The following is an 18,634-nucleotide window of genomic DNA, read 5'->3' on the forward strand; positions in this document are numbered from 1 at the left end:
CCCCCCCCTTCCCCCCCCCCCCCCCAGTCAAAATCAGTAAAATATAGTCTTCAACTGGGAGTATGTTTTGTTTACTTTTTATTGTGGAACAATTTACATACAGTGGATTATACTAATCTTAAGTATTGCTGTTCAATTGTTTTGACAAATATATAGCTAGTGTAATCCACCCTACTGGGAAGATACACAAGTGATCATTTAGGCCAGAACGAATACCAGAAGGATGCTCCCTTTTAATGTGACTGGGTTTTTTTTTTTTTCTTCATGTTTGACTTTGCTCACATGTGATCAGGGAAGAAGAGGTCATGGAAAAAAAAAAAAACTGGGCAAGGGAAAGATCTAGAGAACAATGACAGGTGGTAGCCAATGGAATCCAATCCATTTGCATGACATCAACAGCTAGGGAGAATTCAAGATATGCTATTTTTAAACAAATATTAGCACTTGGAATGGCTTGTTTATATAACTCCCCCTAAAACAAATGGCAAGCTATAAAGTTGCAGTAGAACAAGAGAATCCCCAATCCCTTAATCTGTAGAAGAGTTCAATCCCTCTCAGAACAATGAAGAAGTTGTATCAGAACTGAAAAGAAGAAAGGGGGGAAAGAGCCAATTCAATGGAAGAATTTTGTACTGCCTAGAAAGATCTCTTGTAGATAAACATATCCAAGAAGAGCAGGGCGGAGGAAGACTGGCGGCACCACGGTGGAAATTTACGAGAGCTCTGAAATTGCCAATAGGATAAAGGCAAGTTATCACCCTCTTTGGAATTCCAGCTATCAGGGAAAAAATGGGCCTTCCCAGAAGAATGGGTGTACACTATCCTGAATAAGAGTTCCTCGGTGCAACTCTGTGGGTCAGGAATGGGCAAAATAAGTCATCATAGCAGGGAACCAGGATTCCCACAATCTAAAAAAAATCCCTTCAAAAATGGCTAATATTGCTATCAGTAGTTTTGGAGATGTGAGTAATTAGTAATGCTTTAGATCCTGAGTTGACTAGGAAGTGCAGGACCTTTCCTTATGTTTTTATAGTTTCTAACTTATGATCACTGTTTTTACAGAATGGTATGGAACTCATTCTTAATAATCTAGTTTCTAGAGATAATACTTAGAGTACCTTTTATTTTACAATGTCAAAAACGATCAGAATGAGTGCTAACTGATAATCTGTTCTTTTTTCTGACAGCGGGAGCTGAATTACTGATACTTTTCCCTGAGGCAGCCTCACAAAGTAGCTGTAGCCCATAGATTTATGAAGAAATATAAGAAATTTAGTATCACAGGATTATATTTCTTCATTAATTTATATACTAGACGGGCATGTGAGCTCTTTAATTTATAAGTCTCTTTTAGGCAAATGACGATTGGCACTGTTGTACTGGAAATATAAGAGGAAGCTTAGACTGGGTGTATACTACTAGTAAACGGAAGACAGACTGGAAAGCTGTTTGAAGGCTGTGACATTGTATTTCACTTTGAGCAGACACCTTGAACTCCACGTATTAAACAAGAGTTGATATTAAAGCATATATTTTTAATACTTACAGAGTACGAACAACAGATCTATAAATGTAAATTAAAGAGCTCACATGCCCGTCTAGTATATGTGAGAAAGCAACTGTGTTATTTTAGCAATTTCTAATTTATGCCCAGAGCTGTATTTTAGATCACTTTTCTGATCCAAATGACCTTTATAATTCCGTTTAAAAAAGAAAAACATCTGGTAGGGACTAAATGCAAGTGAGGAGTGAAAAAATTAAATCAACAATTTTCTCTTATTTGCCTAGACTTTCTTTTCAAAGGACTGGCTTTTAAAACATGACAGTTTACTAATGCATAGAAGTTCTGTGAACCCAGCTTCTAGCTTGGGTTTAAAGGCAGGAAGTATAAATTGCCAAGTACCAAAATAAAGCTACACAGGAAGACACGGACTGTGTGGGTGGGTCTGTGGTGTGTCGTGTGTGTGTACTCACCCTGCCACTCACAGTGGCAGGACGAAGGAGAGAAATGGTAGTGCAGAACAACATACAGTATACCTCAAAATAGGCTTCTGCTGCAAAAGACCTGTGAACATGGAGGGATCCCGAAACGCAACTTGTGAAAATCCAATCTGCAGTTTAGGATCGGGGGTGAAGTAATACAGAGAGAGATTGGAACTGGGTCAGAGCAAACATATATATCACAAGCAAATGCTGCTTGGCAGCAAATCAACACCAACAATGGAAATAATTGAAGGAAATTTAATTTCTAAACTGGAGAACAAAAGGACAGCCACTTCAATGCCATTGCAAATGCAATTATCTTCTCCTATCTCCAGTAGAGCTGTGAATTGAAAATCCAGTAGAATGCTGCCCCTGCCCCTGTGAGCTCTACTGAATGTTAACAGGTCAAAGATTCTCTCTAAAGGAGAGATAAGCAGCTCCACCATAATAAGATGCAGTTTAACAAAATATCTTAAAAAGCAGAAAGAGAAAGAAAAAAAAGAAAGGAAAGAAAAAAAGAAATTGGAGCTATCCTTTGAAATAGAACAACAGTAAGATATTTTACATAGTCTAACTAATAACATAATTCAGAATCTATCTTCGTGGAAGAATATCATACAGTCTGGGCTACAAAGAAGACCAGGTATTGTAAACAGGTTCACTAGTTCACAGCTGATTTCCATAGAGTATAATGAATCTCCTTTTTAAATGACCAGGCTATTCATCTCAACATGTGCACAGCGCGTGTGGCTTAGGGCACCCAGAAGCTCAGAGGATGAGCCAGACTTGAGATCTCCTCACCCTGCAGCCTTAGCATCTGAGTTATGCTAGAGCACTGATGAGAAAATGAAGTAGTCAAAATTCAGCCCAGATCCTGGTTTTTTTTTAAAGGTGCATTTTTCTTAATTTAAAAAATTGACTGCTACCGAAAAAATAGTATTCATCAAAAGACAATCTAAAGAAAAGTAAAACTCCTAATTAAAACTGGAGGAAAAATGTCTCCAACAGAGGACCAACAAAAAACAGAGCTCTTATATAAATCGCTAAGAAAAGCACAATCAACTCGCAAGAACAAGCCAGAGATATTTCACAGAAGAGCAAACATCTATGGGCCGGCCCGGTGGCGCACTGCTACAGTGCGCCGCTTGGGAAGCGCGGTGGCGCTCCCACCGAGGGTTCGGATCCCACATACAGACCGGTTCCCACTCACTGGCTGAGCGAGGTGCGGGCGCAACACCGAGGGTTGCGATCCCGTTGCTGGTCCCGGTCTGGTACGGGCGCGACACTGAGGGTTGCGATCCGTTGCCGGTCACGAAAAAAGACAAAAAAGGAAAAAAAAATAAAATAAAATAAAATAAAAGAAGAGCAAACATCTATGACCCAATGACATAAATAAATGTCACTTTCATTAACAATAAGGGAAATGGAAATCAAAATCTGTAAGATATCGTTTTATATCCATTTGGTTGGCAATCTGACAATATTGAGTAGTGAGAGCATGAGGATTTACAAGATCTTTATTACTGGTAGGAGTAAAAACTTATTACTGGTAGGACATATAAGCACTTTTGAAAAATTTGCATTATAAAACAGAATGTACATATTCTTAATATCCATTAATTCTATTCCTAGGTATACATGCAAAGTAAATTATTATACATGTACCGCAAGAGATAGGTACAAGAATGTTCAAAATAGCACAGTTTCATAAAAGCAAACCAGAAAAAAGCTGAAATGACCACCAATCAGAATACAGATAAGAATAAACTGTGGTATATCCACACAATGAATTACAGAGACAAATAGCATAGAAAAATCTTAACAATGCAACATTAAGTGAAAAATTAAACCCCACAAGATTACATATAGACCCTTTTTATAAAGGTAAAAACAACTTTATAAAAACATACTTTTTAGGAAATGCAATACAATTCTATAAAAGGAAAGCAAAAAAATGATAAACAGGGGTTTCAGGATGATGATTACTTTGGGTAGGGGTGGCAGAGGGACAGAACAGAAGAGCGCACAGGTATATTATCAAGGTCCTAGCTTTTGTTTTGATTGGTGGGGGTCTTAGTTGCTTACTATATTATTTTTTTAATGAAATATTTAAACAAATAATAAAATGTCTGAAAATAAGTCATAGAGCAATAATGATCATGAACCAAGGATTACGATTATGACAATTAAAAAACATGGCGTTACTGGTTTACCTTCATAAAGCTGTGCATACTGGGGGAAACCAGTTGCTCGTAGCCAATCACATGCTTCCTTGGCTTCGATTTCTAGAACAGAACAGAGAAAAACAAAATTGTTAGCCATGTGCATCACAGCCCACTTCTTTTCCCTTAATAAACTTCGATTTTATTATACAGCAAAACATGACCTCTGTAGAAAACACAGATAAGCAAACAAAACAATTTTTAAAAATTCAGTAAATTCAAAAGGTTGAAATTTTTATGCATTTTTTCAGACTTTTTCAAACGTATAGAATTATGTACCTGTCCTTTAAAAAAAATACAAATGGGTCCTAGCAGTAAGTTACTCTGTGCTGCTTCTAACGTGCTCTGGTTACAAATGATTATGAAAATAGGGCAAAATGAGACAGATCAAGAGGGATTAAATAACCAATTTTAAGCCTGGCTGGCCTAACTAGGTTTACTTTTCACTTTAACCAAAGGCCACCAAGTTCCTCTGACACACAAGAATAAGACTTAACTGAGCACAGTAACAGGCCTCCTGACACCCACGGGATGGGTGGTAAATCTCCAGATGTTGTGGTGTGTGTCTTTGGGTGCACGGTGTATTCACCCAGTAGGAGAGAGGCCCGGCTGACCAGGCTCAGGGAGGGCATGAAGTCAGTAAATCCCACAACCTTGGCAGGCTGAAATGCCTAACAAAGCTTCCATTTCCCTGTGGTTCAACATCATGTAGATAGGACTGATAAACAGAAAGGCCAAGAGCAACTGACACACTGTGTTAAAACTCACTCAAGCACATATTTACAATCCCGTTAAAACTGACTCACAGGGGAGGTCCTGCGTACGTTGATTAGTTTCTCTGTTTGCACAAAGAATATTCCTTTCAACTCTCCCCACCATCCTCAGGCCATTAGAGTACTGAGTTATGTAAGGCTATTCACTCATTTATGAAGCTCTCAACGCTGCTTAATTGATCCCAGATTCAAATCTTCATTAAGCATCTCTCCTCTGAGCCGGATGTGAGACAGATAGTTAAGAGAAGTATACACATCTTAAGGTTTCAAAGCATTTTTCACCTATTATTTCATGAGTTCCGTGGCCTTTTTTAAGAAAGATAATTAAGAAAACTCAAATTCATTAAAGCAAGTAGGGATGTCCCTACTGAGCAACAAGGAGAAAAACAAGCTGCTCTCTTCTGATGAGTTAGTGAACACACAAACGAAAACCGACTAGGGCACAACAGTAGAAATAAACAGGGCACAAGGCTGACTTTCACAAACCTTCTCAGTGTAGCGATGGAAGCAGCATTATGAAACACAAGATTTAGGACTGAATTGGTTGTGGAGGATAGAGTGATATAACATGGAAGAACTTCAATGTTTGGACCAAATAAAAGAATAGATAGAATTGTCCAACGTGAATGACCTGAGCTTAACATTTTTTTTCATGTATTTATATCCATACATTCTCAGGAAGAAATTCAGGAAGTTTTAAATAAAATGATAAAATAATAGACACTTTCTAGAAAACTATATTGCTGGAAAAACACAAAAGCTCAAGATTTTACTTTAAAGAATGAAGAAATTACTCTTTCCCTATCTCCCTGCTCTCCCCCCCCCCCTTCAAAGACAGATATAGAAAGAAAAAAGGCTATTTGTTTTTAAAAATATTTTATTTTATTTTTATTTTTTTTAATTTTTTTGTCTTTTTGTCTTTTGTCCGTGTCCGGCAACGGATCGCAACCCTCAGTGTTGCCCCCGTACCGGACCGGGGACCGGCGACGGGATCGCAAGCCTCGGCGTTGCTCCCGCGCCTCGCTCAGCCAGTGAGCGGGAGCCGGTCTGTACGTGGGATCCGAACCCTCGGACGGGAGCGCTGCCGCGCTTCCCAAGCGGCGCACTATCCAGTGCGCCACCGGGCCGGCCCTAAAAATATTTTAAATAACTCTCTTCTTCTAGATATTTAGAGGTTATTTTCGTTGGACAGATTGGTAGACATCGAACGATGTGTTGTTAAAAAGTACATGTGCTTGCTTTCTTAATGCTTTACTAACAGGTGTCAAGGAACCAGAAATTCTCAATGTCCACCATTGAGACTATGGTCAGACATGACACCAGGCCAGCACACACACAAAAGCCTTAATTAGACACCAATTCACTAGCTGATTTCGCCACCTATTTAGAGCACGTTCCTGATTTTCTTATTAAAATGGTTTCAGCCAAAGAGGCATGAAAGACGTAAAATACTATTTTCTAAGAAATCTTAACATTTATTTATACAACACTTTTCAAATTGCAAAGTTGACTCTTTTAAGATCCCATGTGATTTCAGGAACACACAAATGCACACTTCTTTTTTTTTTTTTTTTTTTTTTTTTGTCTTTTTTCCGTGTCCGGCAACGGATCGCAACCCTCAGTGTTGCCCCCGTACCGGACCGGGGACCGGCAACGGGATCGCAAGCCTCGGCGTTGCTCCCGCGCCTCGCTCAGCCAGTGAGCGGGAGCCGGTCTGTATGTGGGATCCGAACCCTCGGACGGGAGCGCCGCCGCGCTTCCCAAGCGGCGCACTATGCAGTGCGCCACCGGGCCGGCCCCAAATGCACACTTCTGTCTCATCCCTTTCTTGTTTTCTACTGCTAAGAAAACAAAATGCCCCCAAACGACCACAAATTGATCTATAAGCTGTGCACAAATAGTCACTCGTAGGGCCGTTTAGTTAGAAAGAAATGATGTGAACAGGTGAAGGTTTGTTTCTTCAGCAGATAATTTAATTAAAAGCTTATACAATGGCTAAAAAGCAGTACTTTCAAGAACTGCAGAGATTCATTTTTACCCTCCCTTTTCTCCATGATAAAATAGATGAAAATTTGTCTTTCTTTTAGATGTGAAACCATGGGAAATGGATTAGTGGATAACTATTTTACATTAAAAAATGTCCAGTCACGAAAACTTAGGATGCGTAACAAATGAGAACGTAACCCACTTTTCCAGCAGAAATCAGAATTAGAAAACCGTATAAAGTTATCACAGATGTTTTAGGAAACAGAATACCTGTTGATGGCACTCCCGCCCTTCCCAATTAACGTCAAGAGAAAGTACTGATAACCCAATACTGATCAATATTTTAGTTTTATCTAATAGGAAATGATCCTATGTCTACATCCAAGTCAGTCAGGGAATACCCTTTCTAGTTCCATTCCCTGATTCAGGCCGCTGGATTTACTCTTATCTCCTAACTAAAACTTCAGGTCTCCAGCGAATCCATCCAGCTCTCCTCAGAGGCTCATATCAAACTTGCTAAATTGCAGTTTTGATCTTGTCTCGCCCTCACAAACTTTGCTGGAGCCTCCGCTGCCCAGAAAATCAAGTCTAAACACCTCTGTGTGGTTTCCAAGGCTCTCCACGTGGCATCCAACCTCATTCTTCAGTTCCCTGTACTCCTGCATCCGAGCCAAAGTAAACTTGTGTTCATTCCACACACACCACTGTGACTTCTCTGGCCTGAAATACCCTCCTGTCCACTCAGGGTCAGATTTCACTCATCCTTCAAGGTCCAGACCAAATGCAGCCTCCTCTATGCAGTCTTCCCAGATGCTTCTCGACAGACCTATCAATGGCTAAGTTTACTGAGGGCTTGTGTGTAAGACCCTGTCTAAGCATGTGGTGCATGTCAGTTCACTTACTCCTCAGACTGATCCTAAAACGTGGGTTACTAACATCATCCCCAAGATAAACACATGAGGAGGAAACAGGCAGAGAAGTAACCAGCTCTCCTTAAACATGAGCTTTCTACGTTCCAATGCCATATGGGAGAGGGAACGAAGACCTACAGAAATGCGAGTTTCTTCCTGCAAAATGGGTTCTTTCCTTAAAAAAAAAAAAGTAACAATAAACAAAATTTAAAATATTAAAAACCATGAACATATTACATTTCTTCAGTCACCTTACTATCCCCCATGCTCGCTTTTGAAGGCCTCTAAGCAGCTCTGAGGGTCTGATTTTTCCTTTAGTATAAGTGGGTGGTGGTGTCAAAACCATGAGGATGATTTTTGAAAAACATTCCCCACCGGGCAGAAGTGCCATTAAAAACTGAAAACACAATGGAAATACAATGAAACTTTTATACCTGGGTTTTCTCTAAGCAAACAGCAGACGAATGTGTTAAGGAGGAAATAGGAAATTTTTACGGGACACAGCTTTAGTCTTTAGTTGGTTCACAAAGCAGTTCTGCATGTTAGATGAATGAGGTCTGGGAGACGCTTTTGTACATGGCTGGGAACCATTAGGACGTATTTGCACATTTCCTGCATGGTGGGATGGCCCTATCTTCCCATTACCCCTCAACGGTAAGTTCAACAGAAATTCCCCAGCCCCGTCATCATTCTGTTGACCTCTGTTGATCTTATTCAGCTGAGCTACAGTAATTGGGTCTAAGCAGGATGTGATTACTTCCATCTTCCGTTCACTCTGTCTTCACAGTGGGAAATCCCAGTTCTCCTCCCTTCTTTGACAACATCTACGCAAATCAGGACCCAATGCAAAGGCATCAAATTTGTTTTTTAAATGCAATTCTAAGGAATTAGAGGAACGCAAGAAAATTCAAGAGCTTTCCAGATTCCTGGACTTTCCTGAAATATGACAGACGTGTGGGCAAAGATTCATGGAAAAGTTGATGCTTTTACTGCTACAGAGAACCATGTCAGCTGTGTGCAGGCAGGCGGTGCTTTCTGATCCAAACCAAGATTCATTCCCCTCCCCTAGGTGACATGGATTCCTTCGAATGGGAGGAAAGACTGCTTATCGAATATCCTGACCACATCAAGGTGGCCAAATTTATAGGGCTGTCATGCAGCTGGATACAATGGCTTTAATAACAGCCTATCTTGACCTAATGGGTGGATGTCACAGAGCAGGTCACCTGGAGAAGCAAACCACGGCCTCAAACACTTGTAGCAAGGTTGGAGATCTCAGTGACTCTCAACCCTGCATATAGGTAGGCATCGCCTTGGGGAGTTTTCACAACACACCTGTGACCACCTGCTCCCAGGTATTCTAATTTACTCAATATAGGCAGGGCCCGACATCACATTTTATAAAAGCTCCCTAACTAAGTTTAAGGGTAGCCAGGATTGGGAACCACTGAGCTGGATAACATTTCTCCATATTCCTCTGTCCTGGACTCTTTCTACCCTGGATTATCCCAACAGCCTCCTAACTGAACTCTCTGATAAGCCTTCCTCTCCCCACTCCCAACGCATTTACCCTAGTCCAAGAATCCCTGAGCCAGGGATTGGTTTTTGGAAACACGTATCTCATGATGGCACTCCCTGCTTATAACTCTTCAGTGACTCTCCGCTGCCTTTCAGATACATCCCAACTCCTCAGCAAAGATGCACAACCTTCATAATTCGGCCTCTGCTTATCCACTCTGCTCTTGGAAGGCCTCCAAACGCAAGCTCTGCTCCAGTCTGACAAAACTCCTTCAAGTTCCTGGATGCACTACGCTCTCAAATCTCCAGCTCTGTGTTTTCTTCCCCCTCTTCACTCCAACTTCTTGCTTAATTCATTTGTGTGTCCTCAAAGACTACTTCTGCACACTGAAATCACACATACATTTGTTTAAAGAAAGAAAAGAGAAAACCCATTAATATTTTCCTTTTGAAGGCAGACTAAGAACTATGTCTTGAATCTCCTTCTCTCTCTAATTAATAAAAATAAATGTTAAGCACACACAACTGCCAAAGACTGGTTATCAAGAGTTACCTATGTAAAATAAATTCTTAGTAGGGCTAAGTCAGACAGTAGAATGCATATGTTAATATTTATTAAACTCTAATGTTATCTAATCACAGTAAAGATTTTGACCAGCAACTAGCAGCATTCCAATTCTCAGGTGCCTAAAAAAAAAAAATCCAAACATCTGCTGTGCATATTCTGAAAGAAACAACCAGTTAGGAAGGTTCTGGTAGACTGGTCAACTACTAATATGGTTTTTTAGGCTGGCTGGCTTAACAATAGGGGACACAAATCCATCATTAGGTATATTCCAGTACGGTCATACATTTAAGGGAAGCCAATCATCCTGCATTTTCCCTTCACTCAATATTTATTTATTGAACTAGGTGTGCTGGCAGCTGCACTCAGGGACACAGCCTTTATTTAAGGAGGACTCATGATCCTGTAAGACTGGATTGCAGGAGATGAGATTCTGGGTAAAGAAGATTGAATCAGCTAAGTGGAGACCTGGGGAAGCAGAGATACTTGAGGAGGGAAGGTAAGCACACTGGATTTACTGCACACATATGCAGCATACAGCAAAGAACAGAGAGGTATGAAGCGGAAAGCAGATTATCCCATAGAGCACAGAGAAGCACCCCCTTAGCTGGGTTATGCAGTGAGCAACCAGAATGATTTCCTCAGATGCAAAATAGCTCTCCATCTGCGTGTCCCAAACCCCTCTGATAATCCACCACAGAAAGGGGACAGATCAGGAAAACAGGTCCAGGAAAGAATCCGCTGCCTACTTAGGTAGCATTAAGAAGAAAATAATCTCTCTGCACCTGTTTCCTCATCTGTAAAACAGGTTAGCTGGCTGGTTAGCTCAGTTGGTTACAGTGTGGTCTTATAACACCAAGGTCAAGGGTTCAGATCCCCTTATCAGCCAGCTGCCAAAAAATAAAACAAAACAACACACATACAAAACAACAGCCTGGGATTGCCATAAGCTTTGGAAATTCCCTAAACTTCTGACTCTCATATTTCTTTTATGCCCATTTTACCTTCTCACTAAGATCGTTTAGAACAGGTTCCATTCCTACAGTTAATTTTCCAGATTTCTTATCGATTAGACAGACACATTCTTCTTCCCTCAAAAAACTGGATCACTAGAAACTGCTTTGGTAGTTCCCCAATTTTGTAAATATACTGAAGTTTTTATTGCTAAAATATCAAATTTGCTTTTTAATAGATCGATTTCTTGATGTGTCCCCTGAAGTCTATGTTCATACTATAGAGAACACAAAACCAACAATGTTTGCTTTATGTGTTTATCTATAGCCCTCAAACTAAATTTAATCTTTATAGGAAGAAAACGTCAAAGCCTAGAAAACTCTAAGTGTTCTACTTTGCTTATGATCTGTTGTGTCTGTGTCTCCATTACAGCAGCATCTTGGCTTCCAGAGAAGCAGTGAACTGCATGCTGACATGCACCTTGGAGCTTTTCATCTTTTCTCTTTACAAATGAGGAAGCTGGTAGAGTTTAGGTAGTTGGCTTAAGGTTCCAGAGCTCTCATGCCCAGGTTAGAGTACTTCTTGACTATTTCAATAGTGCCCTCATTTTTAAATCACCTGACTGTTTTTCAATACTAGTAAGAAATGGAAATTTTGGAGAGTTTTCTTTTTAAGTGTTGTTTTTCTCTCTTCTGCTTGAGGCTTGGAGACAGATATGCTGCTTTCTAGTAAAGAACATTCCTAGAAATAAGATAAATAGGAGAAAAAAAAGACCCATTTTTCCCTGCGATGTGATGACAACTTAATAAATGGTTTTGCCTTGAAAGAAGGAAACCTCAGGAGATACACCCTGCAAGCCTATACCTCGGATTAAGCACTCAAAGTGACACTTTAGCAATGCCGAAATTAAATCAATTGAAATCCCCTTTGGGGATTTTTTAGCACAAGCGTTTGCAAAGTACTATTTTTAATATACAAACCAGGAAAAGGCAAGTAGCTCTTATCAAAATATGTGCTCTTCCCTCACAAGGGTATTATTAGGCTCTGTATTAATTTGAGTCTGTGAGTGACATGACTCTATCAGGTAGTCTAGACTTGGGCTGATCCAGTCATTTCCAGGAAAAGAAAATATCTCCCAACTAATCCAAAATTGGCACTTACTACTCAGCGCAAAGAGATCAAACTGTATTAAGGAAATAGGTACCGCATCACCACATCTTTCTATTTCATTTCAATCTGAGGTGGGAAAAAATAAACCTTTGGTGTACACACACACACACACACACACACAATGCTATCTATACATACATACACATATGTCTAGTATTCTATGTCAAATATTTATACATTTCAAACCATGCACTAAGAAAAATGATTGGAGGTAGCTCTCAAAACACTAAGTCCTTTAAAGATAACTGGATAGATTCAGAAGGCAATTTCAAGACAGCAAATTATCTAAGTAATACACTTTTAAGGGCCCTTATTTTTCTGGGTCTCATTTTTTATAAAATGAAGCATATGTTTTAAGACTATATATTCCATTTCCTGTATTACCTTATTCAAGCCAAAATACCTGGTTTCAAACCTAGAGAAACTCCTGTCTCCATCATTAAAGACTGGCACACACATCAGTTCTTTTTTTTATGTATGTCAGCAAAGCTTATTCAGCGAAGGCCAGCCCCCATCTCTGGCTTTGCCCTAAGTGCCACAGTGCTATAGCATAGAAAGAAGAACATTTTCTGCAAACTGCAGTGATACGAAAACCTTAAATTAGAAATAAAGGAAACAGCAAGTAATTCTAACAAAAAAATAAACAAATGGCTCACATATTTCAGTCCATTCTGATAGAAAAAAGAAAATAAAGAAATGAATAAAACAAGTTGTCTTATGACCAATGAAAATAAAAACATGGCAGATATCAGTTAAGGGTATGAGCTACTTCCAACCATTCCTATGTCTGACCTCAAACAGGAAACACTATTCAATTTGACTTGCTCAGTTTTGTGCCAAAAAAAGAAAAAAAAAGACTTATTGTCTTCTAGGTGAGCTAAGAAATTATTTTCATCAAAATTGCTTGGGACACCCAGTCCCCCAAATGCACCCAATCTAGTGATCAAAATTTGATTCAGGTACATCTCTTTAGTTTCCTACAAACACATTAAGATCCTCATTTTGTTGCTATCTCCACTTTGTTTACACATGCTGGCAGGAAGGAGTCTGAGCTTCCATTCAACTCACATGTGACCTTGGACTAGCCACTGAACCCCCTGCATCTCAGCAGCCCCCCAGCAGGGAAAAGGCACTGTTTTTCCAGGCTGCCTTTGCAAAGTTCTGAAATTTCCCCCCAGATGACTTTTACAAATGCACGAGCACTATACCAAATCCCTTTTCTATGCTATATAGTTTAAAAAAGCAAGTTGCGTGGAGACTGGATTCTTTGTGAGCTTACGGTTTCTCCAGACTCAGGAGGTAAAGATGATATCAGGATTTCAGCATCTTCTATCTATTTTGTCACTTGAGTGTGACAAAGGGCACAGCATGGGCCACAGGCCATTTTACCTCCAAAGTTTCTTCCTCTATGGCTTCCTGAGTGCTGCAAGCCTGGGAAATGCTTGCAACGTCAGGGTGTGGAAAGCTTTTGTCCCTTAGACATCCTCTGGAGCACAGAGAAGGAAGGCGCCTTTCTGACAGCTTCAGGAAGCGACCTCCAGGCCTCTCCACAGGACACTCAAAGGTGGGGCAAGGAAGAGAACACAATGTGGGTGGGAGGAGTCAAAGGCATCTGAGGACTCTGGTTTCTCTGCCCTCAGCCTCCAATTAGCTTTTGATTTTCTCCTGGAGGGGGACAGAGTAGCCATGAAAAGGCACCTAAGTAGGGGTATGTGTGAAAGCAAGTTTGGAGTACACTTTCCACTAGGAAACCAAGTTTAGTAGTTGAAAGAAACAAAAGGATGGATGATTAAGAGAAAGTGATTTCCGCTGTGTTTTGGCTTCACCATAGCAAGGTAGAACAGTGTACCTTTTGGTGCCCAAGAACTTTATTTCCAAATAGGCAGCCATTCAAATATTTTCAGTGACATCTGGGAGAAATATTACTTAAAAATACTTTCACCAAAGAAAGCATTATTCAGTATAGTCAACAGAGGCTAGACTTAGAGAAAATGGTATCCCGGAACCCTTCCCCAAATGTTAAAGTCTCCATTCATTAGGCCGCCAGAGAGGGGACGCAAAGACCACTAAATCGTATTCCTAGGTCCTAACACGATAGCTCCCTACCTGTGAGCACAAGGCCCCCATGAAGCTGCAAGGTAACTGCAAGGCTCTATATGGGCCATACTGGAAAAGTCTGACTGTTGCTTGTGAGAAACTATAAAAATACATAGTCTAAATATGCAGGGCTTTCTTTCTGTCCACCATTAATTATGATGGCAAGGAAGAAATATCTAGGGAAAACAATGTTAAGACAGAGTAGACCTAATTAAAGGTCCCCCAGCAGGACTGCCTACTCCTATCATTGATCATGATAATCCTTAACAATAACACAGGGTCCCACACAAGGAAAAGTGCCCACAGACATGATCTTCAGCCCTTCTCAGCTGGGAATCTTACCCCTTGTTCATTACCTACATCTCTATTTAAGGTTGAAAGAAAACACTGACTGTACTCATTCAATGCAGCAACCCATTCCTATAAAAGACATCTTAACCCTACAACACCGCCTTCCTTAAGACAAATAATGCTGATAATCTCTGCATTCCTCCATATGCAAGGGCCACCAAGGGAGAAATAGGCACAACTCTGAGAGTCGGCTCCAGAGAAGAATTTTCCTTCTAATTTCATAACCATGGAAAAGAGGAAAAATGGATAGTTATACTTCATAGTTGGACATTATTTCACCTTGACCACCACAGGGAGGACAATTTTGGGTACAATTAAGTTTAGAAATTACAGACATTCTCTCTTTCCCACTGTATCCCAACTCATGTAATTCTAATCACTGGACTGCGCAACATTAAAAATGAAAATCACCTTACTCCCCAGGTCTCCTTTATAATCTCAAGAACAGGCTTGGCACGACGTGAGTCTGGATGCCAGTCACACCATGGGGCTTGGTTTTGCTACAATGTTCTAAAGCACTGAGAATTCAGTCTTTAATGATCTGGCAATACCCGGGGAGGAAAGGGAAACATCTGAGGTTATTTTTACTTTTGCAGGTCTTCTGGCTGTACAGGGTGGATGGTAGGGTGGATCAAGTATTGTCTGGAGCCCTTCAGGGTCTTTTTTTTTTTTTTTTTTGCATGGCCTCATTTCCGTCTTCCTGTTGCTAGGAAGGAGAGTTAAGCATGAGAAACTCGTGTTTACAATACGGGACCATCCTGTCCAGCACAAGGCTCTCTTCAAAAAAGCCCAATTCACTTCACCCACTAATACTGTGTATGCCCCCATTATTCTGGACCAAATCACCCTTCCCTGAATATTTTCAAATTGCATATTTACCCACCTACGTCATAAAAATACCACTCTCATTTAAACATTGCGTCATGGCTTAAAATCTCCATGGGACACCAAGGGAAACCCAGTACTTTTTCCTGTATTTGAAACCACCTCTTGGAATCTCACCAAACCTCTGATGGGAAGGCATCACACTGGGGCTCCCACATCCCCTTTAAGTCCTATGGTTGCTTATCAAATAAGATTTTAAGTACCATATACATTTTTTTAACTCACTTCACAGAAATATCTTGGTTAATCACAACACGTCTTTCTATTAATCTGGTTTATTTTCCAGAAGCACTCAAACACCTCTTTTAATGTAAAAATGCTCTTAAATTTAGCTGTATCATTGCTCTTTGAACTACAGTACAGAAAAACAAAGAAACAAAACAAAGGCTTTAGGTTGAAGGGCAACCTGCCCCTCACCTCTTTTAGAGCCACAAGAAAATCCTTTGATTGGGCCAGTGCATTAAAACTTTAAACACTGCCTTCGATTAGTGATAGTTCATTGTTTAATCTTTTCACTCTTTAAGGAGTGAGTGGTGTTTCTCATAAGATCTACAATTGGGAAGTTATGACACAAGTCACCCAAATCATTTTCTCATTCACTCTAGATTTAAGTTGTAGGCTACTTATTCCAATTCTGTGGAGTTCAGAAAACAAGCATTCCCCCTTCCTAAGCTTCCAGTCTGTTTAATGTAAGGTGTCTCTCAGCTTGCATGAAAATAAAATCAGTTTTTGTTAAAAGCAAACTTTTAAAAACAGCTGGGAAAGTCAGTCTGCTGTGCTTCATTTAAAACTCTTGAACAGTAGTGCTAATGAAAAAAGTATGCACCCAGGCTTGGGCCACTCTGTAAATCTGGCATGTCACTATAAAAGTTAATACATGCAATAGCCAACATTTTCTCAGAAAATGTCTCGAAATAACTTCTGAACGCACATCTGCTAACCATTTGACACTCGTTCCTCAGGACTTTAGTTCTTCTGTCGGGGGGGGGGCTGCTGCCTTACAGGGCACCCCTCGACCATCTGCTGCAGTCTGCAAGCCAAGATGGCACTGGGTGCCTCCATTAATTCCACACTTACGGTCTGCAAATTATCTCTGCCCAGGACCAGCCTGCAGTCCAGATGGATGGTGAATTAGTCAACCTCTTGGAGCCGCTGATAGATTTACATTCAGGGCACTGCAGTCTGCTGGGCTATTATTTTCCCTCATCCCCTCAACAAACAGAATTTTGGAGGAAAAAAAAAAATGTAATTTGATACTCGGTATTGTGCCTTCTCCCGAGCTGTGATTTTTTTCTATCCAAATGCGTCATATACACCACCCTTACGAATCTTGTTGTAATGGATGGCTATGCCCAGGCTGCATTCCTCTATCTCACCAATATCAGCAGAAACCACCTCTGAGTTGAGAATGAAACCCATTTGCTAACCGTGTTGGGTGTGAAAGACTTACTCAAAGCAAGACTGGGGATGAAGCAAGACTCTGGCTCCGAGGGCCATTCCACGTATCTTCCCTTCCCAGGGTAGGGGAACAATGTTTTCTGTTCACAGTTCAGATCAGTGACTACAGGCAGGGGTTCTGCAGTAACGGGCTAAACTGGTATTTGTTGAACACCAGCAGTACCAGACTCTTCACTGAGCCCTTCACTTGTGTTAGCCCATTTGATCCTCACCACCTCCCCGCGTGGTAAATACAGTCATTACCCTCACGCTGCAGACGGAGGTACAGTGAGGTCGTGTCACTTCCTAGGTCCGCCCAGCTAGTAGGATGCAGACCCAGGATGCCGACCCCGCCAGCCCTACCCCTCACCCCGTCCCTTGTCCGCTGTGACTCCCCTCGCACCAGTGGCTGTGCGCTGGAAGGACGCGCCGAGACGCAGCAAACCCCACGCGGCAGGGTTGGGCTGCTGCGGCGGGGGTGTAAGTCCTTCCGAAGGATCAAAGGCTCGGCTTAAGACGCTGGAGATGGGGACAGGGGCAAAGAGTGGGGCAGGGTTCCAAGAAGCTGTCGCCTCGTTACGAAGAAAGTCGGGTCGGGAGGCGTGCTTCCTTCCTTTCTCCGGCCCAGGGACTTGCTCCGCGGGCTCCCCATCGGGAGCCAACGGCGTGGGCATCTCCACCGGGCATTTCAGGCACCCGATTCCAGGGCCCAGCACATGCAGCGACAATGCAGCCTTTCTGGCAGGAGCCCCTCACATCAAGCCACGGGGCTCGCTCACCCGCAGCCGCCAAGCCGAGCCTTTCCTGCCCGAGGTCATTCCCAGTGTTCAAAATATTTGAACGAAAACGAGTTGAAATTAAGTAACTTTTTGGCTTATTTACTTTCAAGCACTGTTTTAAAAAGCATTTGCAAGTGCCAGCAGGCTATAAAACGTTCCCAAGTAATGACCGCTCCGGGAGTCAACGCTGATTTTGGACTCGTATGGTTAGGGACAGAAAGCTCCGAGCCCGGAGCGGTCCCCAAAGGGAAGATCGGATCCAGAGCGAGGCCCGCGCCCCTAGGAGCCAGAAGCCAGCGCCTGGGATTTGGAACGAGAACAGCCCGCGCCCAGCCCCACCCCCCGGGGCGAGGAGGTTAACGTGCGCTTCCCTGCTTTAGCCGCGGTCGACCCCACGCCCGCGGTCCCCAGGCAATGAGAGGCCAGGGGTCACTACCCGGATCTCAAACCTCCCGCCCCGAACTCTGACCCCTGTTCTCCCTACCCACCACCTCCCCCACCGCAAGGCACCCGGGCGACTCCTCCGAAAGCGTTTCAAGAGCACAGAACGACAGGCACCGACTTGACAAGGCGGGGTGACATTTCCTCCGCGGCTGGCCCAACGACAAGGCACGGGTCTGGCTTACGTGTTAGGATCATGGTGTCCGGCTTCTCCCTGCACATCAAGGGAGGCGGAGGGCGGGAGGCGCGCAGTGGGGAAGTCGAGGCAGCCCGAGACGGCTGGGCTCCCGCGCCGGGACCCACGGCTGCACGCGGGCCGCGCACCCACGCGGTCCTCAGCGCATCCTCGTTGGCCTCTCCCTGCCCCTCGCCACGGCCCCGGAAAGAACGCAGTGTTTTTCAGAGATCGGAAACGGAGAGCTCTCAGGGAGCCGGGCGAGAAGCCCGGGAGCGGCTGCTCCTGCTGCGGGAAAGCGTGTCCATGGCTAGGACAGCAGCGAAGCGCCCTCGCACGGGCAGCGGGAGCGCAGTGCCTCGCGCGCGCCCAGCCGGCCGCCCCCGC

At 42.4% G+C, this 18,634-nt stretch overlaps 1 protein-coding gene across 1 annotated transcript in view; it reads right to left on the reverse strand.

Annotated features, from left to right (window-relative positions):
- Positions 1-18,291, reverse strand: part of DLC1 (DLC1 Rho GTPase activating protein) — a 41,786-nt gene extending 23,495 nt beyond the window's left edge. The window contains exons 1-2 of the mRNA XM_008578439.1: positions 18,258-18,291; positions 4,197-4,268 (exon numbers count right to left, since the gene is read on the reverse strand). Of these exons, the coding sequence (XP_008576661.1) occupies positions 4,197-4,268; positions 18,258-18,270 (85 nt within the window). The 5' untranslated portion in view covers positions 18,271-18,291. The remainder of the gene's footprint in view (positions 1-4,196; positions 4,269-18,257) is intronic.
- Positions 18,292-18,634: the final 343 nt, after the last annotated feature.

Source organism: Galeopterus variegatus, unplaced genomic scaffold, assembly GCF_000696425.1.
Source record: "Galeopterus variegatus unplaced genomic scaffold, G_variegatus-3.0.2 Scaffold1688, whole genome shotgun sequence".
Classification (NCBI taxonomy): domain Eukaryota; kingdom Metazoa; phylum Chordata; class Mammalia; order Dermoptera; family Cynocephalidae; genus Galeopterus; species Galeopterus variegatus.